The 22,472-nt window shown below is 44.2% G+C and overlaps 1 protein-coding gene across 3 annotated transcripts in view; it reads left to right on the forward strand.

The window, feature by feature from the left end:
• WDCP (WD repeat and coiled coil containing) overlaps window positions 1-18,628 on the forward strand; it is a 22,943-nt gene extending 4,315 nt beyond the window's left edge. The window contains exons 2-6 of one of the 3 annotated variants that reach the window (XM_034659835.1): window positions 3,623-3,732; window positions 5,163-5,218; window positions 9,272-11,120; window positions 14,706-14,823; window positions 16,184-18,628. In XM_034659835.1, coding sequence (XP_034515726.1) covers window positions 9,291-11,120; window positions 14,706-14,823; window positions 16,184-16,311 — 2,076 coding nt within the window. In that variant the 5' untranslated portion in view covers window positions 3,623-3,732; window positions 5,163-5,218; window positions 9,272-9,290 and the 3' untranslated portion in view covers window positions 16,312-18,628. The remainder of the gene's footprint in view (window positions 1-3,622; window positions 3,733-5,162; window positions 5,219-9,271; window positions 11,121-14,705; window positions 14,824-16,183) is intronic. The other 2 variants (XM_011235371.3, XM_011235378.3) reach the window with 2 other exon arrangements.
• Window positions 18,629-22,472: the final 3,844 nt, after the last annotated feature.

The following is a 22,472-nucleotide window of genomic DNA, read 5'->3' on the forward strand; positions in this document are numbered from 1 at the left end:
ACAGTCAGCAAGAAAGGGAACCCAAGCAGGGGAGTGGGAGAGGAAGAAGCAGGCTCCCAGTGGAGAAGCCTAATGAGGGACTCCTTTCCGGAACGCTGTGATCACGCCCTAATCCGAAGACACGCACTTAATGACTGTGCCACTCAGGTGCTCTGGGTTGTGGGCTTCTTGATTTTTCAGCCTGCCTTCTGGGGGAGGGGCCTGCCGCGCCGATACTCAANGTACTCAGAAAACCCTGTTTGGGTAGAGTCTCTGTGTCCCTTGCGAGGGGGGATGGGGATGGGCACCCTGTGAGCCGGTATTTCCGGGCTTTTGTTCTCTGGCGGCTTTCCCTGGCGGTTTGCTATGCCTCTTCTGAGAGAGCAGCAGCGGCTGAAATTCAGCCTCTGTCTCAGAACAGAGGGATCGCGGATCGTTCTCCACTGATGTTCTGGCCACTTTAACTCTGTTTCTGTTGGTGCTGCTCAACCCTGCAGCATCCCGGGCTGTGCGCCCCACACCCGGCATCCCAGCCCTCACTTCCAGGGCCGGCGCGTCTCTGTCCTTTGTGTTTCTAACCCCGCCAGCCGCCCCACATGCGCTTCCGGAGCTCCCAGTCTCAGTCTGGATCCAGTGAGCACACTGGAGTTCCGGAGCTCCGTGAGAAGTCTGGTAGCGCGCACCCCCGGCTCACGGTCTCAGTCTGCTGTCTCGAGGGTGCAGGTCACAGGCAGTTTGCACTTGTTTTATAGGGACCTTAGGGATGTCGGCTTCCTGATTTTTCAGCCTGCCTTCTGGGCGAGGGGCCTGGTGCGCTGATATTCAGGAAACCCTGTTTGGGTAGAGTTGCCCCGTCCCCTGCGAGTGGGGATGGGGATGGGCACAATGTGAGCTGGTATTTCTGGGCTTTTGTTCTCTGGTGGCTTTCCCTGGCAGTTTTCTGTGCCTCTTCTGAGAGTCAGAGCAGCGGTGGCCATATCCTAGCCTCTGTCTCAGAGCTGAGAGATCGTAGTTCGCTCCCCACTGATGTTCTGGCCACTTTAACTCTGTTTCAATTGGTGCTGCTAAAAACCCTGCAGCGACCGGGGATGTGCTCCCCACAGCCTGTGTGCCATCCCTCACTTCCAGGGCCAGTAAGTCTCTGTCCTTTGTGCTTCTAACACTGCCTGCTGTCCCCGGTTCCCACGCGCGCACCCGAGCTCCCGAGCTCCCTGTTTCAGTATGGTTCGCCTGTGCTCTGGAGCGCCAGTTTTCAGTCTGGTCGCGCTTGCACTCCTGAGCTCTTGGTTTCACTCTAGTTCGAGTGTGCGGTCAGGAGCTCCTGTTTTCAGTTTGGACACGGGCATTCCCGCGCTCACTGTCTCAGTCCGCTCTCTTGCAGGTGCTGGTCTGAGAGTCCAGCCCGCTCCCCAGCACAAGGGGCTATTGCTTTCCGGCGCCTGAGCGCAGAGGCTCCCTCCCCCTTCCCTTTATCTTCCTATATCTGTGCTCGGATTCACAGCTTCCCACATCGTACCTCAATACTCAGCACTGGAGATGTTCATTTGTAGAGATCCAGATGTATCTTCCTGCGTCTCAGGCTGATTCTGTGGGTGTTCAGAATGGTCTGGTAGATATCCAGCTCGACTCGGACCAGCTGAGAAAGGGTCGCCTACTCCTCCTCCATCTTTTCTCCTCCTTGCAGAAAGTGGTTGCCTTTCTGTTCATAGAGTTTCTGCTACTCTTTTCTTCATTCTCCAGTTGCATTCATAGGTATTCGGAATGGTTTGGTAGCTCTCTCGCTGAATTCCTGGGACCAGACGAACTTTAGGTCTCCTGCTCCTCCGCCATCTTGGAACGCCGAGCTGGAGCTCAACTCCTGTTTTAAACTGGGTTCCTTGCAGAAAGTGGTGGCTATTCTGTTCTTAGAGTTGCTGCTATTCTTTTCTTCATTCTCCAGTTGAGTTTGTAGGTGTTCAGAATGGTCTGATAGCTATCTAGCTGCATTCCTGGGACCAGACGAAATTTAAGCCTCCTGCTCCTCCGCCATCTTGGACTCCTCCCCCNTTCTGTGGGTGTTCAGAATGGTCTGGTAGATATCCAGCTCGACTCGTACCATCTGAGAAAGGGTCGTCTCCTCCTCCTCCATCTTTTCTCCTCCTTGCAGAAAGTGGTTGCCTTTCTGTTCATAGAGTTTCTGCTACTCTTTTCTTCATTCTCCAGTTGCATTCATAGGTATTCGGAATGGTTTGGTAGCTCTCTCGCTGAATTCCTGGGACCAGACGAACTTTAGGTCTCCTGCTCCTCCGCCATCTTGGAACGCCGAGCTGGAGCTCAACTCCTGTTTTAAACTGGGTTCCTTGCAGAAAGTGGTGGCTATTCTGTTCTTAGAGTTGCTGCTATTCTTTTCTTCATTCTCCAGTTGAGTTTGTAGGTGTTCAGAATGGTCTGATAGCTATCTAGCTGCATTCCTGGGACCAGACGAAATTTAAGCCTCCTGCTCCTCCGCCATCTTGGACTCCTCCACAAAAAGGCTATTTGAATCCATGCTTATTATAAAACAAGTTTTTCAAAAAATACAGAAATAAGAGAGTCCCATCTTACCTGTTATATCACCCCACTCCATTTTAGTTATCTATCTTGAACAGTTTGGTGTGTATCATTCCCCATTTTTGTCTGCATCTTTATGTAAATATATACAAATACCTATGTTTGGGGTGTTTTTTTCTTCTAAAGGAAGACTATAGGTGAAAGAAAGTTACTTGAAAACCTTAAGAAGGAGATTCTTTTAAGACATCTTGGATCCTGAATTGTAGTAAAAATGATCACTCTAGGGGCGCCTGGGTGGCTCAGTCGTTAAGCGTCTGCCTTCGGCTCAGGGCGTGATCCCAGCGTTCTGGGATCAAGCCCCACATCAGGCTCCTCTGCTGGGAGCCTGCTTCTTCCTCTCCCACTCCCCCTGCTTGTGTTCCCTCTCTCACTGGCTGTCTTTCTGTCTGTCAAATACATAAATAAAATCTTTTAAAAAAAATCACTCTATCAAATAATATAATGTGTTTTGAAATTAGATTTTGGCATTTAATTTTATAAGATTTTAATCTTTATGCACATTTATGATATTATTATATGTAATTGTTATATAATCTATTTACAAAAAGGATTTGGGGTAGCCTTCTACTGTGTTGATCAACTCCATGATGAGTCATGATGAGTTGATTCATTTCAGGCTTTAAGTGCATCTTGCATATTTTATTGGTCTCTGCAATTCATCGTAGCATCATAGTAGGGCTGTACCCAAAAATTGTGATTACAGTAACTTAGGTACAGGATTATCTAGTCAGAGTGCACATTTTTTGTTTACTCGATTCCTGTCAGCATCTTGAAACTTTGAACCAAGAACTGCTACTGTAAGCATTGCTATTATTTTGCCTAAATTTCTGATTTTTGGTATCCTGTTTGTGATCAGGGAAGTTTGAACTAGGGGTGCCTGAAAAATGCATTTTGGCTGCATAAATGGTCAGGGGTAAAAACTAGTATTCCACAGGGGCAATCATAAAATGAACCTGTTAGACAAAAGACATGTGAAATTTCATTCCTGTTATTAAAAATTTATTATTAAAGCATTATAGTCATTACATTTCAAAGGTTTGACCTTATTTTACAGGAAAAATAATTTCTCAGCAATGCTGCCACTCCCGGATTGTACTTGTGATCACCAAGCGACACACTTTCAATGCTAAAAAGCCACTTCCTTTCAGCTGGAAGATATTTTGGGTACCTCATTTTTATTTAACACTTTTTCCTTCATTCTCTTTTTCAGTATTAGGTCTGGACTGAAAATGATTTATTAGGAATTTTTGAGATTTTTCCACCTCATGAAAACTGATGAGTTTACTGTCTGCCTTTAGTTCATTCTCACAACTTGTGAATAATTCCCAGATGGGATGTTTACTTAAAAGACCCATGGCTAAATAGAATTTAAAGACTAAAAGTTAGGGGTGCCTGGCTGGCTCAGTGGGTAGAGTTGGTGACTCTTGATCTTGGGGTTATGAGTTCAAGCCCCTCGTTGGGTGTAGAGATTACTTTAAAAAATCTTAAAAAGAAGGGGGCGCCTGGGTAGCGCTCAGTTGGTGAAACATCTGTCTTTGGCTCAGGTCATGATCCCAGGGTCCTGGGATTGAGCCCCGCATCAGACTCCCCCCCTCGTCTGGGAGCCTGCTTCTCCCTCTCCCTCTGCTGCTCCCCCTGCTTGTGGGTTCCCATGTGCGCTCTCTCTCTCTCTGTCAAATAAATAAAATCTTAAAAACATAAAAATTAAAAAATATAAATAAATATCATAAACACGTTGATCAAAAAAATATAATGCCTTTCTTTAAGTTACCTAGCTAATGTACTCTTTTTTAATATTTATACTATGCTAGTCTATTTCTCAGTAAGTCAACTATGTGAAAGTTCTTGTTTTTGTCCTAAAATTAATGTTAGTCATTTATTATTGCAACATTTTATTCCTACAGCCAATATATATATATTCACTCATTTCAAGTTGAGGTGTGTATATATCTCAACTCACTGATAGGATTTTGAAATAGAATGTACCTGAGCAAATTGTTGCCTTTTAAATAAAGAATGGTTGTCATGTTTATCTCTATTTGAAAATGAATACTTATCATTTAGATAAGTTAGAATATCCAGCTTATTCTGGTTACTGCCTTATTCTCATCTGACCTTATCTTAGATAATGTGTGGACACACCATTTAGGGATGCTAGCATTAGGCTGTTCAGTTTTCCAAAGACTGAAATCCAAGCCAAATAATAGGTTTTTTGCTGAATACTAAGGCAAAGCCAACTTTTGGTGCATCTGAACTTGAAGCTCACTAAAGCGACAATAAACCAGGTTCTGTACGTAAGATGACTCAGAGATTTTCATACTGTGGCACTGATATAGACTCTACGTTATAATAATCACCAGAAATAAAGGTGTTTCTCCCCCCTGTAACTACCCTAGGAAGGAAACATTTGATTGTTGCAAAATCCTACATTAGTTTCATAGAATGTTAAAATTTTGTCATATAAATATATGATTTATTAACATTGTTTGATTGTTTATCGTCATGATTTAAATGACAGTATGAGTTCTTTAAGACCTGGAAATTTGTGCTAATATGTATGGTTGCTTAACTTTTATTTTTTTTAAATCATACAGAAAATGAGCAATGCTGGTGTATGGCTGCATTAGGACTATATGGCCCAGTAGGGGAGGTAAATATCTCTTAATATATAATCCCTCATCGTTTTAGTTGTTATTAACAGACTTAGAAAGAACGTCCAAATACAGTTCAAAGAGGTTTACTGACAGTATCATAAGAGCCTAAAGCAACAAACCAAAATGTGATCACCACACAACCCTTGGCAATACCATGACCCAATTGGAAACTCCTTTTAGGATATAATGGACACAGAGCAGTCCACCTGAAAGTACTTGCTAGCACTGCATGAAACGTGCTAGAAACTGTCAGGCAAAGAAGTTAAGTCTAGTTTCTATTCTCAAGGACTTTGTGTGTGAGTTGTGAAATGCAAGGCAGTACATGAAAGAGGGACTGGTAATTGCAGGTAATGAACCGAAGGTGTCACATGAGTGCTTTAGACTGTAAGGACTGTGGGCGTTAGGAGGAGGAAAGTACCAGCTTTAGCAGGATGATTAAGGAAGACCTGTTGGAGGACATGGTATTTAAGCTGGGCCTTCACTTCACCAGCCATTGTAACTATGAAGATGAGTAAACAGAAGTAAGACTGGAGGGCTAGGTAGGTCCACACTGGGGCAGGGGTTTGAATGCCCAACTGAGGAATTCAGAGTTTATCCTATAGGCCAGTGCCGTCCGGCAGAAGGTTCCTCACTGATGGAAATGTTCTGTTCTGCCCTGTGCAATATGAGAGCCTCTAGCCACATGTAACTGTTGACCATTTGAAAAAGGGCTAGTGTGACTGAGCAACTGGATTTTTTAGAATTTTAATTAAATTTACAAAGCACATGTGGTTAGTAGGTACTGTATGGAACAGCGCAGCTATAGGCAGTAGGTAACGTCTGCCAATTTTTTTTTAACATCTGCCAATTTTTGAGCTGATAAATACGTAAAAGGACATTTTAAGATTGTTTTTGCACAAGATGGACTGAAAAAAGACAGGTGGGGAAATCAAGTAGGAGGAGATCGTTGCAGTCATCTAGGTTTGAGGTGACAGTGATCTGACTCAGGATAGTGCTGGTGGGAATGACAAGGAGGACTGGATTCAGAAACACTTCTAAGAATTAATAGGACTTGGTGACTAACCGAGAGTACAGGAGAGCAGTCAAATGGAATCCCAAGTTTGTAGCCGGAGTGAATATGAGAATGGTGGTATTCATTAAGGAGCGCTGTTGAGAACAACAACAAAAAAAAAAACATTCTTTTTTTCTTTAATGCACATCTGGTTTGAAATGAATGTGGGCAGGGCTCCTGTCAGCCATAATGTGAAGCCTAACAGATATTCCAGTAGCGTTGCAGCTCAGCAAAGAAGCCAGGAGAAGAGATGCAGGCCTGACAGTAATAAACAGAGATGTTCATCAAAGCACGAGAGTAGGTGACATTGGAAGGAGAGAAAAGAGAAAACAGGGGTGAGAACTGAGTACCAGACTTTTGGACTCTATCCACATCTAAATAAAAATTGAAAACAAGCTGAATTCCCACCTACAGGGGAATCATTGGGTACATAATGGCATTCCTTGCAGCTACTAATGAACCTACTTAAAAGATTGAGGGAGTTCTATTTTTACTGACTTGGAAAGTTACCCATGATTTAAAATAAATTAGTGAATAATATGTAACATATGATCCTGTGGTAATTGTTATTTTTTTTAAACCCATTCCCTAATTTGGGGGCAACTGCCCTTTGAGTCTCAGTGGGAGCCAGAGCCCCATCCCCCTATTACAGAAGCCTATGTGGGGAAACCCGCTCCCCATCCTGGCAGCTAGATCAGGGCATGGAAGCTAGGCTTAGCCAGTGGGAGGCTTCCCCCCCTCCCCGGGCCCCCATTCGGGATCTTAAGCAATTGCCATCAAAGAAGGGGGAGTGAAGTTAGATTCTTAGGCACTAATGTGTGGGGGAGAGAGGGATGGCCATGGTTTATTCTGCCTAGCTGCATTTGGTTCCTGCTTGTTTGCAGAGCCTAGTTCTTGAGCCTTTTTTTTGCTTAAATTAGCCAGAGTCATTTCTGTTGTTAGTACCCAGGAACTTTGACTTGTACCCCACTTTTTGTTTAACGGGGAAAAAAAACTGGGGCACCTGGATGGCTCAGTCAGTTGGGCGTCTGCCTTCAGCTTGGGTCATGATCAGGTCCTGGGATCCACCCCTGCATCAGGCACCCTGCTCAGTGGGGGAGTCTGCTTCTCCCTCTGACCCTACCCCCTGCTCGTGCTCTCGCTCGCTCTGTCTCTCTCAAATGAATAAATAAAAAATCTTTAAAAATAAATAAAAGGAAAAAACTTAGCACATAATACAATTATTTTATTTTTTTACTTTATTTTATTTTATTTTATTTTATTTTATTTTATTTTATTTTATTTTATTTTATTTATTGGTAGTTTTCTTAAATGGTTTCAAAGGCTACACACCAAATTGTTAACAGTGCTTTTATCAAGGATTTGAGATCGGGGAGGGGAGGTGTTGGCATAGGATAAGAAGAAAGATTTCATTTTAGTTTAGACACTTCTGGTTTGTCTGAATTTCATTGCAGTGAGCATGTACTGCTTCAGTAATTTAAATGCCTGAAAAAAACTTAACAATGAGAAAATGGAAGATAATACTTTCCTAACCTCCTTTCTACTATTATGAAAGATTGTTGCAAGGAGCAAATGATAGGGAATGTGAAAATGGGCTGAAAATTATTAAGTGCTATTTGAATATGAGGAAGTAGAAGGAACAGCAGTGACTTCTGAGTGTCATTTCACTGTGGAGGTAAAAGCCCTTTTGAAGGGAGTTGAGGAAATAAGTGCTAATAATGTCAGGGATGTGAATATCAATTAATGCAATTTGGCAGTGAAAGAATAGAAATTAGATGGCGAAAGAAGTCTTTCTCAGTTTTGTTTTGTTTTGTCTTTTAGAGAGAGAGAAAATGTGAGTGGTGGGAGAGGCAGAGGGAGAGGGTGAGAGAGAATCCTCAGACTCCCCGCTGAGCTCAGAGCCCTGCATGGGGCTCCATCTCACAACCCGAGATCATCACCCGAGCCAAAATTAAGATTTCGATGCTTAACCAACTGAGCCACTCAGGCGCCCCTCAATTTTTTTATTTGAAAACTTTTTAAGTTTGAAAGTGCCATAAATACCAATATAGCCTCAATCTAAAGAATTATTTTTTATTTTTTTTTAAGATTTTATTTATTTATTTGACAGAGATAGATAGAGACAGCCAGCGAGAGAGGGAACACAAGCAGGGGGAGTGGGAGAGGAAGAAGCAGGCTCATAGCTGAGGAGCCTGATGTGGGGCTCGATCCCATAACGCCGGGATCACGCCCTGAGCCGAAGGCAGACACTTAACGACTGAGCCACCCAGGTGCCCCAACTCAATCTAAAGAATTATTAACATTTTGCTACATCTGTTTGATCTCTCTGCATTTCTATATAAAATGTATGGGGTTTTGTGTTTGTGTTTTTTGTGAAACCATTTGAAAGCAAACTGTAGGCATCATGACACTTTACCCCAAATACTTCAGCATCATATTTTAATGGTACGGACATTCTCCTGCATAACCACGATACCATGTTCACACTTAAGAAAATTAATAACTCCACAATATCTATGAATATCCGTTGCATATTCAAATTTCTCCAGTTCTAAAAATATCTTTTTTTTTTTAATAGAAAATTTTATTTCCTTGGGACACCTGGGTGGCTCAGTCAGTTAAGCATCTGCTTTCGGCTCAGGTTATGATCCCAGGGTCCTGGAATGGAGCCCCACATTGGGTTTCTTGCTCAGCGGGGAGTCTGCTTCTCCTTCTGCCTGCCACTCCCCCTGCTTGTGCGTGTGCTCTCTCTTTCTGATAAATAAATCTTTGAAAAAAATTTTATTTCCTCAATTCAAGAGCCAATCAAAGTTTATTATTGCATTTGCTTGTTATGTGTGGCTCAGTAGTGTCTTAATCTGTCACATTCCTTTGTCCTTTTATCCCCTTGAAATATTGACATGTGAAAGGCCTAAGCCAATTGTCTATAAAATGTCCTACATTTTAGATTTGTCTGGTTATATTCTCCTGGTAAATCTTTCCTTCTTACTGATTTCAGACAACCTGTATCCAAAAGGATGGAGTTGGGAAAAGGAAGACTCCTCAGGACAGGGCTGAATGCATTGTATCAGGCAGTACACCCAGTTCATGGCCTTGTCTGGACTGACGGGCATCAGGTAGTCCTAACCGATTTACAGCTTCACAGTGGAGAGGCCAGGTTTGGGGACTCCAAGGTCATTGGACAGTTTGAACATGTACATGGCGTGTCCTGGGCCCCCCCTGGTGTGGCTGACATGCCCACTCTGCTCGCTGTCCAGCACAAGAATCATGCCACTGTGTGGCAGCTGTGTCCCAGCACCACGGAGACAGGCAAATGGCTGATGTCGCAGACCTGTGAGATTAGAAGATCACTCCCTGTCCTTCCCCAGGGCTGTGTGTGGCATCCAAAGAGTGCTGTCCTGGCTGTGTTGACGGCACAGGATGTGTCCATCTTCCCAAGCGTCCACGGTGAAGGTCCCCGGGTGAAAGCGGACATTGACACTGGGGGCTTCATTCACTGTGCCTGTTGGACCCGGGATGGCCGGAGGCTGGTGGTGGCAGTTGGCAGCAGCCTGCATTCCTTTATTTGGGACAGTGCTCAGAAGACCCTTTGCAGGTGCTCCTTCTACCCGGTGTTTGATGTAGACAGCTGTGTGCGCGCCATCGGGGCCACCGCGGACTCAAAGGTCGCTGTAGCCACTGAGCTTCCACTAGACAAGATTTGTGGCTTAAATGCATCCGAAACCTTTGACATCTTGCCTGGTGGGGAAGATACTCGTCTGTGTGCTTCACCGGTTACTGATGAAGTACCCACCGAGGATAAGGGGGCGGTTGCTTCTGAAACAAATTTTGAATCCTCAATTTCTCCCGTTTCTTCTTCCTTTTCAGATCCTCTGGATCTAACTCATATACATTTGAACACCTCCAAGTCTGAGGGTAGTTCTCTTATTTGTCTAAGACAAAAGGACTGCTTGACAGGAACTGGCCTGGATTCCTCACATTTGGTCCTTGTGACCTTTGAGAAAGAGGTCACCCAGACCAGAAAAATCACCATTCCCGGCATTCTGGCTCCCGATCTAATAGCGTTTAACCCTAAAGCACAGGTGGCGGTGGTGGCTTCCAATACCTGCAATGTCATTTTTATCTATTCCGTCATTCCATCGCGTGTGCCAAGCATCCGGCAGATTCAGTTAGAGAGAAGTGAAAAGCCAAAAGGTGTATGTTTCTTGACAGATAAGTTATTATTAATTTTGGTAGGAAGACAAAAATCCACTGAGTCAGCATTTCTTCCTTCTTCGAAGACTGATCAGTATATCATTCGTTTGATTGTTAGAGAAGTAACATTGGAAGAAGAATTTCCAGTAACAGCGACCAAAAACCAGAGTGGAGACTCTACTCTCAGTACTCTGTTAAATAAAACAGATAGAAAAAAGCGAACTGAAAGTCCTTCCCCAGACTTTGATCACCAAAACAGAGGGCTCCTAACAGCTAATGGCAGTAGGCAAAGTGGGAGGGCTGGAAGAACCCTTATTAGAGAAATCAAAAGTCCTCCCACCAGTGTCTGTGCTGGTTCCATCGTCCTTGACGGTCTCGATGCCAAGCCCATTAACTGCTCAGTAACATGTCCCAGATCCAGCAGCACCCCCCCACATACCCTAACTCCAGAACCTCCTGATTGGCCTCCAAGCCAGAACTTACAAAGGGAAAAGGAAATTTACCAGCTGTCTAAGGAAATGGAAATTTTATCTAGGACTCTGACAGAAGTGCAGCGATGTCTCTCCGAACTCACAGACGTTCTGCAGAAGGAGAAGTCCTCTCCTATGTATCCACTCTTTCAGGACCCGCCCTATGTGCACATCGCTTATCAGGTAACTTTGAGGAGCTGCCGCTATATGGGAAGGGTCCTGCAGCCAGTGGATGCTGGCCAGAAAAAGTCATCGACGAGCAAGATGGTGTTGTAGCTGAATCTCCCTGAACTGGGCGTGTTACGTTACAGGCAGGTTGCTCTACCTCTCTGGGTTGGTCGGCTGCTGGCCAGGTGGGCACGCCGGCCAGCATGCACTATGATTGCATCACCTGCATGGTGTAAAATATGAATGATTGTACTCACCCTGGCAATTTATATTTAGAAAAAAAGAATTCTCCTTATTGTGCTCTTTCACTGTGGGAAGCTTCTCCTTATGCATTGCAGAGAGAAAGGTTAGGTTGATTTAGAAAAATTTAAGGGGGGATGCCTGGGTGGCTCAGTCGGTTGAGCGTCTGCCTTCAGTTCAGGTCATGATTCTGGGGTCCTAGGATCAAGTGCCCATCCGGCTCCTTGCTTAGCTGGGAGCCTGCTTCTCCCTCTGCTTGCTGCTCCCCCTGCTTGTGCGCTCTCTCTCTCTCTCCCCCTCTCTGACAAATAAAATCTTTAAAAAGAAAGAAAGAAAACTTTAATGCATGTGCAAACATACAGTATTATATGAATGGGATCATATCTTACCTGTTTCTATCATGAACATTTCTCTCCCCATTGAACTTGGCCCTACCCCCCTCCCACCATAACTCACTTTAACTCACTGCTTAACGTGGCTCCCTCCATTATTTTAGTTCATAGTCCTAGAGTCTTACACATTTCTTTGTATACATAGGTCTATAGATTTCGGGGGTGGTGGTGTGTCATCGTCTTACAAAAATGGGGTCGTGGGTGCACTCTCTGCGCTGGGAATACGTCATTTATGTAGCCAGGCCCTTGGTGGACATTCACGTGGCCTTTAGCTCTTCACTTCCATGTCTTCAGTCGCCCCCAGTCGTGCTATAGTAGTTTTCTTATGTGTAGCTCTTTGTACTCCTACTTTTATTTCTATTGGGTTGGTTCCCAGAAATGGAAGTGCTAATTTGAAGAGTGTGTGTATGTATGCGTGTATATATATATATGTTTCTACTTTTCACAGAGTTGCCAGATTGCCTCTTAAAGATTTTTACTTAATGCATCATCACATGCCCATTCTCAACCTATGAGACTGTCCTTTTCCTCACAGCCTCGCCAGTCTTATAAGTGTAAAGTGCTTTGCGCTTTTATTCATTTGTATTTCCTTTACTATTAGTGAATTTGAGTATGTCTTTATGGTTTGGGGCCAATTGAATATGAATTGCCTATTGCTTATTTTTTTCCTCTTGAGTTATCAGTTTATAAGAAGTTTTTGTAGATTCCTGTAATAGTCTACATTCTCTTGCATTATTTTATTATATTAGTTTTTACATTTAAGTTTTTAATCTTTTCATTAAATTTTGGTATATGGTCCACTTTTATTTCCTGAGATATCACCAGTTGTGCTAGCAGCATTATTAAAATTCCATCCTTGGGGAAAAAAAATCCATCTTTGGGACACAGGGCTGGCTTAGTATATGGAGCATTCAGCTCTTGATCTCAGGGTCTTCAGTTCAAGCCCCACACTGGGCATAGAGCTTACTTTAAAAAAAAAAATCCATATTTAGGGGCGCCTGGGTGGCTCAGTCGTTAAGCGGCAGCCTTTGGCTCAGGGCGTGATCCTGGAGTCCTGGGATCGAGCCCCACATCGGGCTCCTCCACTGGGAGCCTGCTTCTTCCTCTCCCACTCCCCTTGCCTGTGTTTCCTCTCTCGCTGGCTGTCTCTCTCTCTGTCAAATAAATAAATAAAATCTTAAAAAAAATAAAAAAATAAAAAAATCCATATTTAATCCCAGTGAATTGGATCTACCGCATTTGTCATCTATCAACTTAACATATACTGGGATCTAATTCTGGATTCTCCATACTGTCACTACTATAATGCTGCTCTCTTTAGAACTTTATCAATATCACACTAATTTGATTACTGTGGACTTCTGTATCTTTGTTTTAAAAGATATTGCAGAAAGTTGGTATCGAAATCATTGATAAATAATACAATAAATTAATATTTAATGATCAAGAAGAAGTATTTTAATTAGTTTTTTCTTAAAACTACTACAGTTTGACCAACTCAAGGATGTAGGGTTTTTAAAAAATATTTTATTGATTTATTTGAAAGAGAGAGACAGAGACAGAGCATCAGCAAGGGGGAGGAAGCAGAGGGAGAGGGAGAAGCAGACCCCCCCATGAGCAGGGGGCTCCATATAGGGCTCAATGGTGGTCTCGATGGGGGGGCTCAATACCAGGACTCTGGGATCCTGACCTGAGCCGAAGGCAGACACTTAACCAACAGAGCCACCCAGGTCCCCAAGGATGTAGGTTTCTAAAAGAACCAAAGAACAGTTTAAACCTGAATTAAAATTTTATTATGAAAAATTTCAAACATGTTTTTTATTATGAAAAATTGTAAACGTAAATAAAGACTACATGAATCCCTCCTAAATCTGTCATCTGGATTTAATAGTTGTTAATATTTTTCCATAATTGCTTTTTTTTAATATCCTAAAGTATTTTAAGTAGGAATGTCATGGTATTTAACGCATAAATATTTTGGGATCAAATCCTTTTGCTGTGTTAAATAATGTAACCAAAAGCTTCTTATTTACAACTGGCCTAGTTAGAGTGATAGTAAATAGGATTTTATTTTTTATTTTTTTAATTTAATTTTTTAAAATATTTTTTTATTATGTTAGTCATCATACAGTGCATCCTGGTTTTTGATGTAAAGTTCGATGATTCATTACTTGCGTATAACACCCAGTGCACCGTGCAATACGTGCCCTCCTTACTACCCATCACCAGCCTATCCCATTCCCCCACCCCCTCCGAAGCCCTCAGTTTGTTTCTCAGAGTCCATAGTCTCTCATGCTTCATTCCCCCTTCTGATTACCCCCCTTTCTTTATCCCTTTCTTCCCCTACCGATCTTCCTAGTTCTTATGTTCCATAGATGAGAGAAACCATATGATAATTGTCTTTCTCTGCTTGACTTATTTCACTTAGCATTATCTCCTCCAGTAAACAGGATTTTAAAAAACTACTTACACTGCACTTTTAAATGCTCAGTTGGTTAAGCGACTCCTTTCAGCCCAGGTCATAATCCCAGAGTCCTGGGATCGAGTCCCACATCAGACTCCTTTTTTTTTTTTTTAAGATTTTTTTATTTATTTATTTGACAGAGAGCGAGCGAGACAGGGAACACAAGCAGGGGGAGTGGGAGAGGGAGAAGCAGACTCCCCACTGAGCAGGGAGCCTAACGCAGGGCTCGATCCCAGGACCCTAGGATCATGACCTGAGCCGAAGACAGACGCTTAACCAACTGAGCCACCCAGGCGCCCCAGCACATCAGGCTCCTTGCTCAGTGGGGAGCCTGCTTCTCCCTCTCCCTCTGCCTACGTCCTCCCCCTGCTTGTGCTCGCTCTCTCTCTCTCAAATAAATAAATAAAATATTTAAAAAAAACTTCTTACACATTCTATTTTTAAGAAATGTTAACTCTATTGCTTCTGCAATCAGTTTAACAACTTTTATTTTTATGTTTGAAGAAATCTTATTATGTAGGTCCTGTTGTTGAAAAAAGAGCTGTGCTCCTCTGCAATGGCAAACTAAGGCTCAGTACCGTTCAGCAGACTTTCGGCCTCTCTCTTGTCGAGATGCTTCATGGTAGGTAGCATTCAGAAATTGCCTCTACCCCACGCCCCCTCCCTCCACCATCTATTTTGTAACTTTTATTGATAATGAAGATGAAGTATTTGAGAACCATTCAGTGATTTACTGGATAGTTAACAAGAATTGTTCGTTGCCTACTGTATACCTAAGTCTATCATAGGTGCTGAAACCCCTGGAAAACACAGGTTCTGCCCTTGAGGCGCTTACAGCTGTGGTGGAAGACCTAAATGTACACAGGAAAAAACTGGAAGAATTACAAAGTAGTGTATAACAGCTGCAAAGGAATGACATAGAAACCTCATATACACCTGTTGGACAAACCATAAAGATCGTAGCAGCATTGCAGAATATTTCTTAAAGGAATTGTCATTTTAATATGTAGCAAACATGGGATGAGAAGGGCATCCCTAAATGCCAGCAAACAGAGCTGTGCCTATACCATCAGATGCACAGTGTGGTGGGTTTTTGGTGCCTCGTTCTTCTGGTGGTAGTAACCACCGCATTGAACATGAAATCTGTTTCATTTTTCCCCTCTTAACATTGTAGCACCAGCATTTTTCTGTTTGGAACATGCATTTGTGATATGACTGCATAATTGTCATTTGTTCCGGGTGGGGTTAGTATTCCATTCTGGGTGTACCGTATTTTACTTTGCCATATCTTCTTTGACCTTTAAGTGGTTTCCAGTTTTCAGCATCATACATAGCACTAATAAAAACCTCTCTGCATATTTTAACATGTTGTTCTTGGAAAGTATAGATTTTCAGAAGTGAAATTACAGGGTCAAAGGTGAGGCACAGTAGATTTGAAAGAACCAGAGAAGGTCCAGGCATGTGTTAAGGCCACTGGCCCTAGGTTATCCCAGAACAAACCATTCATTTTTATCTGGACCATTCTAGTCTAGCAGTAGTCAGCTCAGCGTCCTTGGGTATCTAGAGGTTGGTATGGATCTGAAGAATAAAGGATCCTCCAGAGAGTAGCTGTTCCCACCTTTACATAGTTTCTGGAGAAGCTGCTTAAGAGAGTGTAGGTGGGGACACTCAATACACAACCCCTGACATGTGCACTACATACACAATCATATGCACAGCACTGAGTGATAAATGCCTCACCTGGGTAAAGATGGACGTCTCCTAGCTATGCATCAATACCATCAGTACCCGCTCCTGCCATATAACGTCACCATCAGTAGTACTCAGTCCTTCCGTCTCCCCAACTGTCTGCACGGTCTTATGATGGTCAGTTCAATATTATCAACTACTCTATTCTTACCCTGAAAAGATTTTGTCTTATTTTTCTTTATAGAATGAGATGAGATATCCTAAATTGCCTGTGTGTTTATTTCACTTTGCAGACTCACACTGGATCCTTCTCTGTGCTGATAGTGAAGGCTTCATCCCGTTAACTTTCACGGCCACTCAGGAAATAACCATCAGAGATGGCAGCGCAAATGTCTTCATGGACCCGGTTCCAGAGTCTTAATCCTGCTCCTTCTCTTCAAGCCTTGAGAGACCTGACTGTCCAGAGTGTAGACGCCACCAGCTAATCTACCCATTGAGGCAGTATGGCCTGATACTTATTTGCGGAGTATTTGCCGCGTAGCTTTTCAGATGAGGCCATTGCAGACAAGATCTCTTGCCCACCATGGACTCTGCTCGGCTGGGGTTTGCACTGTTGCTCACAGGTGAAGAACCTGCCGCGGTTGGCTTGGCGGCTTTTCCTCCCTGAGCCCCCACCCCCACCCCCGGGCTGCCGCTCCCTGCTCTGTAGCAGAGCTCAGTCTTTGTTAGATGGCTCAAAAACTGGTCGTTTACATATTCATGACTGTGTGGTTTTGTCTAAGGGCAGAATTCCCAGAACAAAACAATATTCTGGTGCCATGTGGATGGTGTTTTATGATTTCTCTGAGGCTTTCTGTCCCTTGCCCAAAACTGTTAAAGCTGGCTTAGAAGCACTTAAAAGCTGCTTCAGTGTTGTTATGGATTACTTCCTTGGCTTAGAGATGAGAGGAAGAGGTACTGGAGGACATGTGCTCCAGCATATCCTTCTTACCCCAAACCAGCAGGAATCAGCAGAGCTCAAAAGAAGACCAAAAATCGATGGACTTCTGTCCGCAGGGCTACCTAGAACAGGAAGTAGATCTGACGTGGGCTGGACCTGCCAGGATTTAAATCTCTCTTGCTTCCTTAAAATTTTCTGGCCAACTAAGGCCCAGATACTCCTAAAAACTAGCCCTGGGCAAATTTCAAATGAAATGTCAAGTGCTCTGACCCCGCTGGACCCCACTTGAGTGTGTGCTTATGTTAATAGTGCGATGCCAAGCACAGGTGAGGTCTAAGGCATGATTTCGTGCTCTCGCTACTCCTGATTTTTCTCCCTGAAATGCCTTTTTTTTTTTTTCTTTTCAGTTTTGGGATCATAAAAATGTCTTATTTTCCTCCCAGTAATCAGCTCCCTTACTTACATTATCACTTCAGTTTTGATGTTTTTCTTTTCCCTCCATTCAAGTCTTAGAGACCAGCAGAGTCTGTGAGAGAAGGTAGTTCAAAAATTGGAAATTTCACTGAGTCTGACGCAGGTAAAAAGTACCAGCTTATAATTATGGGCCAAAGTGCCAACTCCGTAAAGTGGGAAAGAGCCTTGATCGCAACTTTGGATAGACACACCACTTCTCAGAGCCATAAATTTCAGGGACAGCAGCCTGACAAATTGATGAGTGTGTGGCTGGTCAGGGCACATCTGCAGATAATTTGCTTTGGCCATAGAGGTTCCATTAGCACACATGCATCTTTCCCCCCCTTCCTTGAAAATCATCCGGAAAGAAAGATTTTGTACCCTCGGGGACTACTGTCTGTTACCGTTTATGAAGATGGAGCTGGGATAGGGAAGAGGCGAGGGCCTATTTTGTGGTTCAGATGCATTAGGCAGCTGCTGGGATAATGGAAGTGGAGGCCACTGGTCTGTGATCAGGTGTCTGAGAGCAGTAGCCTCTGTTTGCAGAGGAAGTGTCTGGGTGGGATGAAAGCACACTATTAGGAAGCCTGGGGGGCCTGGGGACCCCATTGTAAGATCAGCGCAGTGCCTCCATGTATAGGTTATAACCACCATTTCCCTGGTCAGAGTCCTTTTTGCAATTATAAGCAATAATGCCTTGAATATTTTTGTTAAGTATGTCCCAATGCAAGTATTTGTGAAGTCTCTCTAGGGTCTTTTTTTTTTTTTTAATTTTATTTATTTTGAGAGAGAGGGCACCTGAGTGCAGGCACCTTTGTGAGCAGAGGGAGGTTTGGGGGGGCAGAGGAAGAGAGAGAATCTCAAGCAGACTCCATGCTGAGCGCCCGGGGCATGGCTTGATCTCACAACTGTGCTTAACCGCTGTGCCACCCAGGCGCCCCGGTGTTTTATATTTTTTGTTGCTAGTGTTTAAAAATTGTTTTGTAACTGTCGCCGGCATATACAAATATAATTTGTTCTTGTTAATTTTATGTCCAACTATCTGGCTATACTCCCTTACTCTAATAATTTATCTGTAGATTCTTTTGGGTTTTCTGTATAGGTAATCATATCATTTACAAATAATGGCAATTTTGTTTCTTCCTTTCTAATTATTATACTATTACTACACTAATTAGATCTGCTGATGAAGTGTTGACTAGAAGCAGTGATGGTGGATCTCCTTATTCCTGATTTTAAAGGGACTATTTCACCATTAAGAATGATGTTCACTCTAGGGGCGCCTGGGTGGCACAGCGGTTAAGCATCTGCCTTCGGCTCAGGGCGTGATCCCGGTGTTATGGGATCGAGCCCCACATCAGGCTCCTCCGCTATGAGCCTGCTTCTTCCTCTCCCACCCACCCTGCTTGTGTTCCCTCTCTCGCTGGCTGTCTCTATCTCTGTCAAATGAATAAATAAAATCTTTAAAAAGAAAAAAAAAAGAATGATGTTCACTCTAGATTTTTGGTAGATCTCCTTTCTCAGGTTTAAAAATGTCCTTTTCCTCTTGGTTTGCTTAGTACTTTTATCATCAGTGGGTATTAGCTTTCTATCAAATGATTCTGTATCTGTTGAGAACACAATTTTTTTCCTCCTTTAATCTGTTAATGTGGTAAGTTTCACTCAACAGATTCTTCTCATGTGAAACAAACTTGGCATTCTTAGAATAAACCCAATGTGTTCATGATGTGTTTATTTTTTTAGACATTGCCAGACTTAGTTTACTAATATTTTGCTTCAGATTCTTGCTTCCATGTTCTGTGTTTAAGATTAGCCTGTAGGGGCGCCTGGGTGGCACAGCGGTTAAGCGTCTGCCTTCAGCTCAGGGCGTGATCCTGGTGTTATGGGATCGAGCCCCACATCAGGCTCCTCTGCTATGAGCCTGCTTCTTCCTCTCCCACTCCCCCTGCTTGTGTTCCCTCTCTCGCCGGCTGTCTCTATCTCTGTCGAATAAATAAATAAAATCTTTAAAAAAAAAAAAAAGATTAGCCTGTAAATTTCCTTTCTTTTTTACATTGCTTGTCTGGTTTTGGTATCAGACTTATCCTGGCCTGCTATAATGAGTTGCCCTTTTATATAAAAGGGTTTGCCCTTTTTCTGTTCCCTGGAAAAGTTTCCATAAGCTATGAAATGGTCCTCGAAAGTTTAATAGCACTTGGTAATATCATGCGGATCTCCGTGTTTTCTTTGTAGGAATGCTTTAAAATATCTGTCTCCGTGTTTTCTTTGTGGGAATGCTTTAAAATATCTGTCTCATTCCTTGAATGTTTATGAGATCATTTAGGATTTCTGTTGTTTACACTCAGCCACGTGTACACTCAGTTCTGTTATAATGCTTGTTTTGAAAACACACATTTGCTCCAACAAAGTTACTACATTAAGGAACAATTAGAGTGTAACATGAATTTCCTTGCTTATGCACCAATGTTGTCCTGAAGAAACACTAGGTGAACACAGAAATCTGTACCCAGCTGACCAGGGTCCTGCAGGAGTACATAAACAGACACACGGACACATCTCAGACACCTCACGGTAGCTCTCTCAGTTGCCATGTGTGTTAGGAGTCACACCCAGCCACATCTGGGGCTACGATTTTCTGCCCAATTCCAAGTAACTTTTACCATTTGACAATAACCTACAAGCTGCAACCTTTTCCTTCTCTTGCTTAATCCACACTCGGTGTGCGTGGGGAGGGCGTGGTAAAGTGAGTGGGGGAGAAAGAAAACGAAGACGACACCAAGTTTTTGGTTTTGGTGACCTGATAGATGCTGATAGATGCTGACTTCATTTACCCAAAAATGCAGGAGGCTGAACAACTGTGGGGAGGTAATGAACTCCACTTTAGACAGAGGATGTTCTCACTGCCTGAAGAACACCCAGTTCTTCAGAACTTCTGAAGTTCAGCAGCGAGTTCTGGGTTAGAAATACAGAGGTGGAGGGGCGCCCGGGCGCTCATTGGTTGAGCGTCCAACTCTTGATTTCGGCTCAGGTTGTGATCTCAGGGTTATGGCTCTGCACTGAGCTAGCCATGGAGCCTGCTTAGGATTCTCTCTCTCTGCCCCACTGCTCCCCGCCCCATGTGCTCTCTCTCTCTCAAAGAAAGAGAGAGGGAGAGAGAAAGAAGGAAGGGAAGGAGGTGGAGGGAAGGAAGGAAGGAACAGTAGCAGAGAGGGAAGGGACAACGGTGATGTCTGCTCTTTGTCAGTGATAGGCCCAGGGGTGGGCCTTGGTGGCAAGGAGACATCCTCTTTCTTTGAAGCAGGAGGTCTGGCTCTGAGAGTGGGTGTCAGAAGAGGGTCGGGGGTATAAGGGGAGGCTCCGTGGGCAAATGTGATTCGAAGGACCCAGAGTAGGAATAATGGGTGGAATTGGGAATAATAATTCCCAAACAGTGGGGACAATACTGTGGGATCGGAGCGTAGGGTCAGAGGAGGGGATGTTGGCATTTGGTTTCGGGGGAGGAGCAGTCCTGGTGCTACCAAAGTGTGGGCATCGGCTGTTCCTCCAACAGATGTGTTCAGCACCGGCTGTCTCCACAGCTTTGGAGTCAGGCCCACTTAGGTTCAAGGCCATTGCTGCCACCAGCTGACCTTAAGCAAGTGACTTAATCTCTCTAAGCCTGTTTTGTCATCTGAAAATAAGAATAATAGGACGCCTGGGTGGCTCAGTCGGTGAAGCGGCTGCCTTCAGCTCAGGTCATGATCCTAGCGTCCTGAGTCCCACATCGGGCTCTCTGGTCAGCGGGGAGTCTGCTTCTCCCTCTGCCTGCCACTCCCCCTGCTTGTGCTCTCTCTCTCTCTGACAAATAAATAAAATCTTTTTTAAAAAGTGAAAACGAGGGGAACCTGGGTGGCTCAGTCATTGGGCGTCTGCCTTCAGCTCAGGGCATGATCCTGGAGTCCTGGGATCGAGCCCCACATCAGGCTTCTCTGCTGGGAGCCTGCTTCTTCCTCTCCCACTCCCCCTGTTTGTGTTCCCTCTCTCGCTGCCTGTCTCTCTCTCTGGCTGTCTCTCTCTCTGTCAAATAAATAAATAAAATCTTTAAAAAAAAAAAAAAAAAAAAAAAGTGAAAACGAGAATAATAGTACATGCTTCATAGGGCTGCTGTGAGGGAGAAATGGAATAATATGCTGTGGGCAGCCCCTCCTCATCTCTGTCTCCAAGATCCAACCCTGGGCCCCAGAGGTGGCCCCTGCAGCTGTATTTGGACAGTATAGTTCAGCTCCTTGAGACTGCACTCCTGGGAAACAGATAACGTAGAATTTGGCACAGGCTTCTGATCCTACCTGCATTGCCCACGTTTCCGAAACACAGCATGGTAACATGGTAGAAACTCAACGTCCCCTTCTGTCTTAGCAGGTACTGTGTGCCCACAGTCTGTGATTTCCACTGTCGAGAAACTGTTCTGTGTGGATGTGCGCGTGCGTGTGCGTGTGCCCCGCACAGCCCGGGGTGAGCAGAGCTTCCTGTGAGCCTGTTCCTAAGTTAGATGGGCAATGAGGAGAAACTGACCCAGCTCTTTCCCTGGTGCCCTGTGACACCAAGGGTCAGATACCCATCTCAGTGGCACAAGGGCAGAGAGTTCAAGCATCATATAGACCAGGTCACACCGTGCATTGTTACTCTGAGGTCAGGTTCCTTCTCAGGCTACCGTGTTTGTGGAGGAAGCCGGATGTTTCATGCTTTGAGGGGCATATCCTGTCTGAGCGTGAGTCTGGGCTCTGACAATCGTAGGTGGGGGTCTGGAACTAAGAGGTGGCCAAGGTGTAATGAGGAAGTGGAAGGGGGCCTGGCCCTGGGCGGGGGGCTCCAGAGCTGACCCCATGGAGGGGACAGAGCAGGGGGCTGGAGGGAAATGCTGGGGGCAAGTCTGCACCTCCTGGTCTTCTGGGCTTCTCTAGAAGTTGCTGGGGCATTAACCAGGACTCCCATGGCTTCCCCAACCCCTCCACAGATACTGTGGCCTGCTGCCCTGGGTTACTCCACTTCTTATCTCTTCCAAAAGGAAGGAACACACCTCCCACATGTCCATCTCTGCTCTCGGAACTGTGGGGTCCAGGATATGTGGCTAAGGGGACACAGCCAGGTGCAGTGACATCAGGCACCCCCACCTCCCTTCCCTGGGCGGTGGTTTCCCAGGAGATGGGATG

Source organism: Ailuropoda melanoleuca, chromosome 4 (assembly GCF_002007445.2).
Source record: "Ailuropoda melanoleuca isolate Jingjing chromosome 4, ASM200744v2, whole genome shotgun sequence".
NCBI classification, from domain to species: Eukaryota; Metazoa; Chordata; class Mammalia; order Carnivora; family Ursidae; genus Ailuropoda; species Ailuropoda melanoleuca.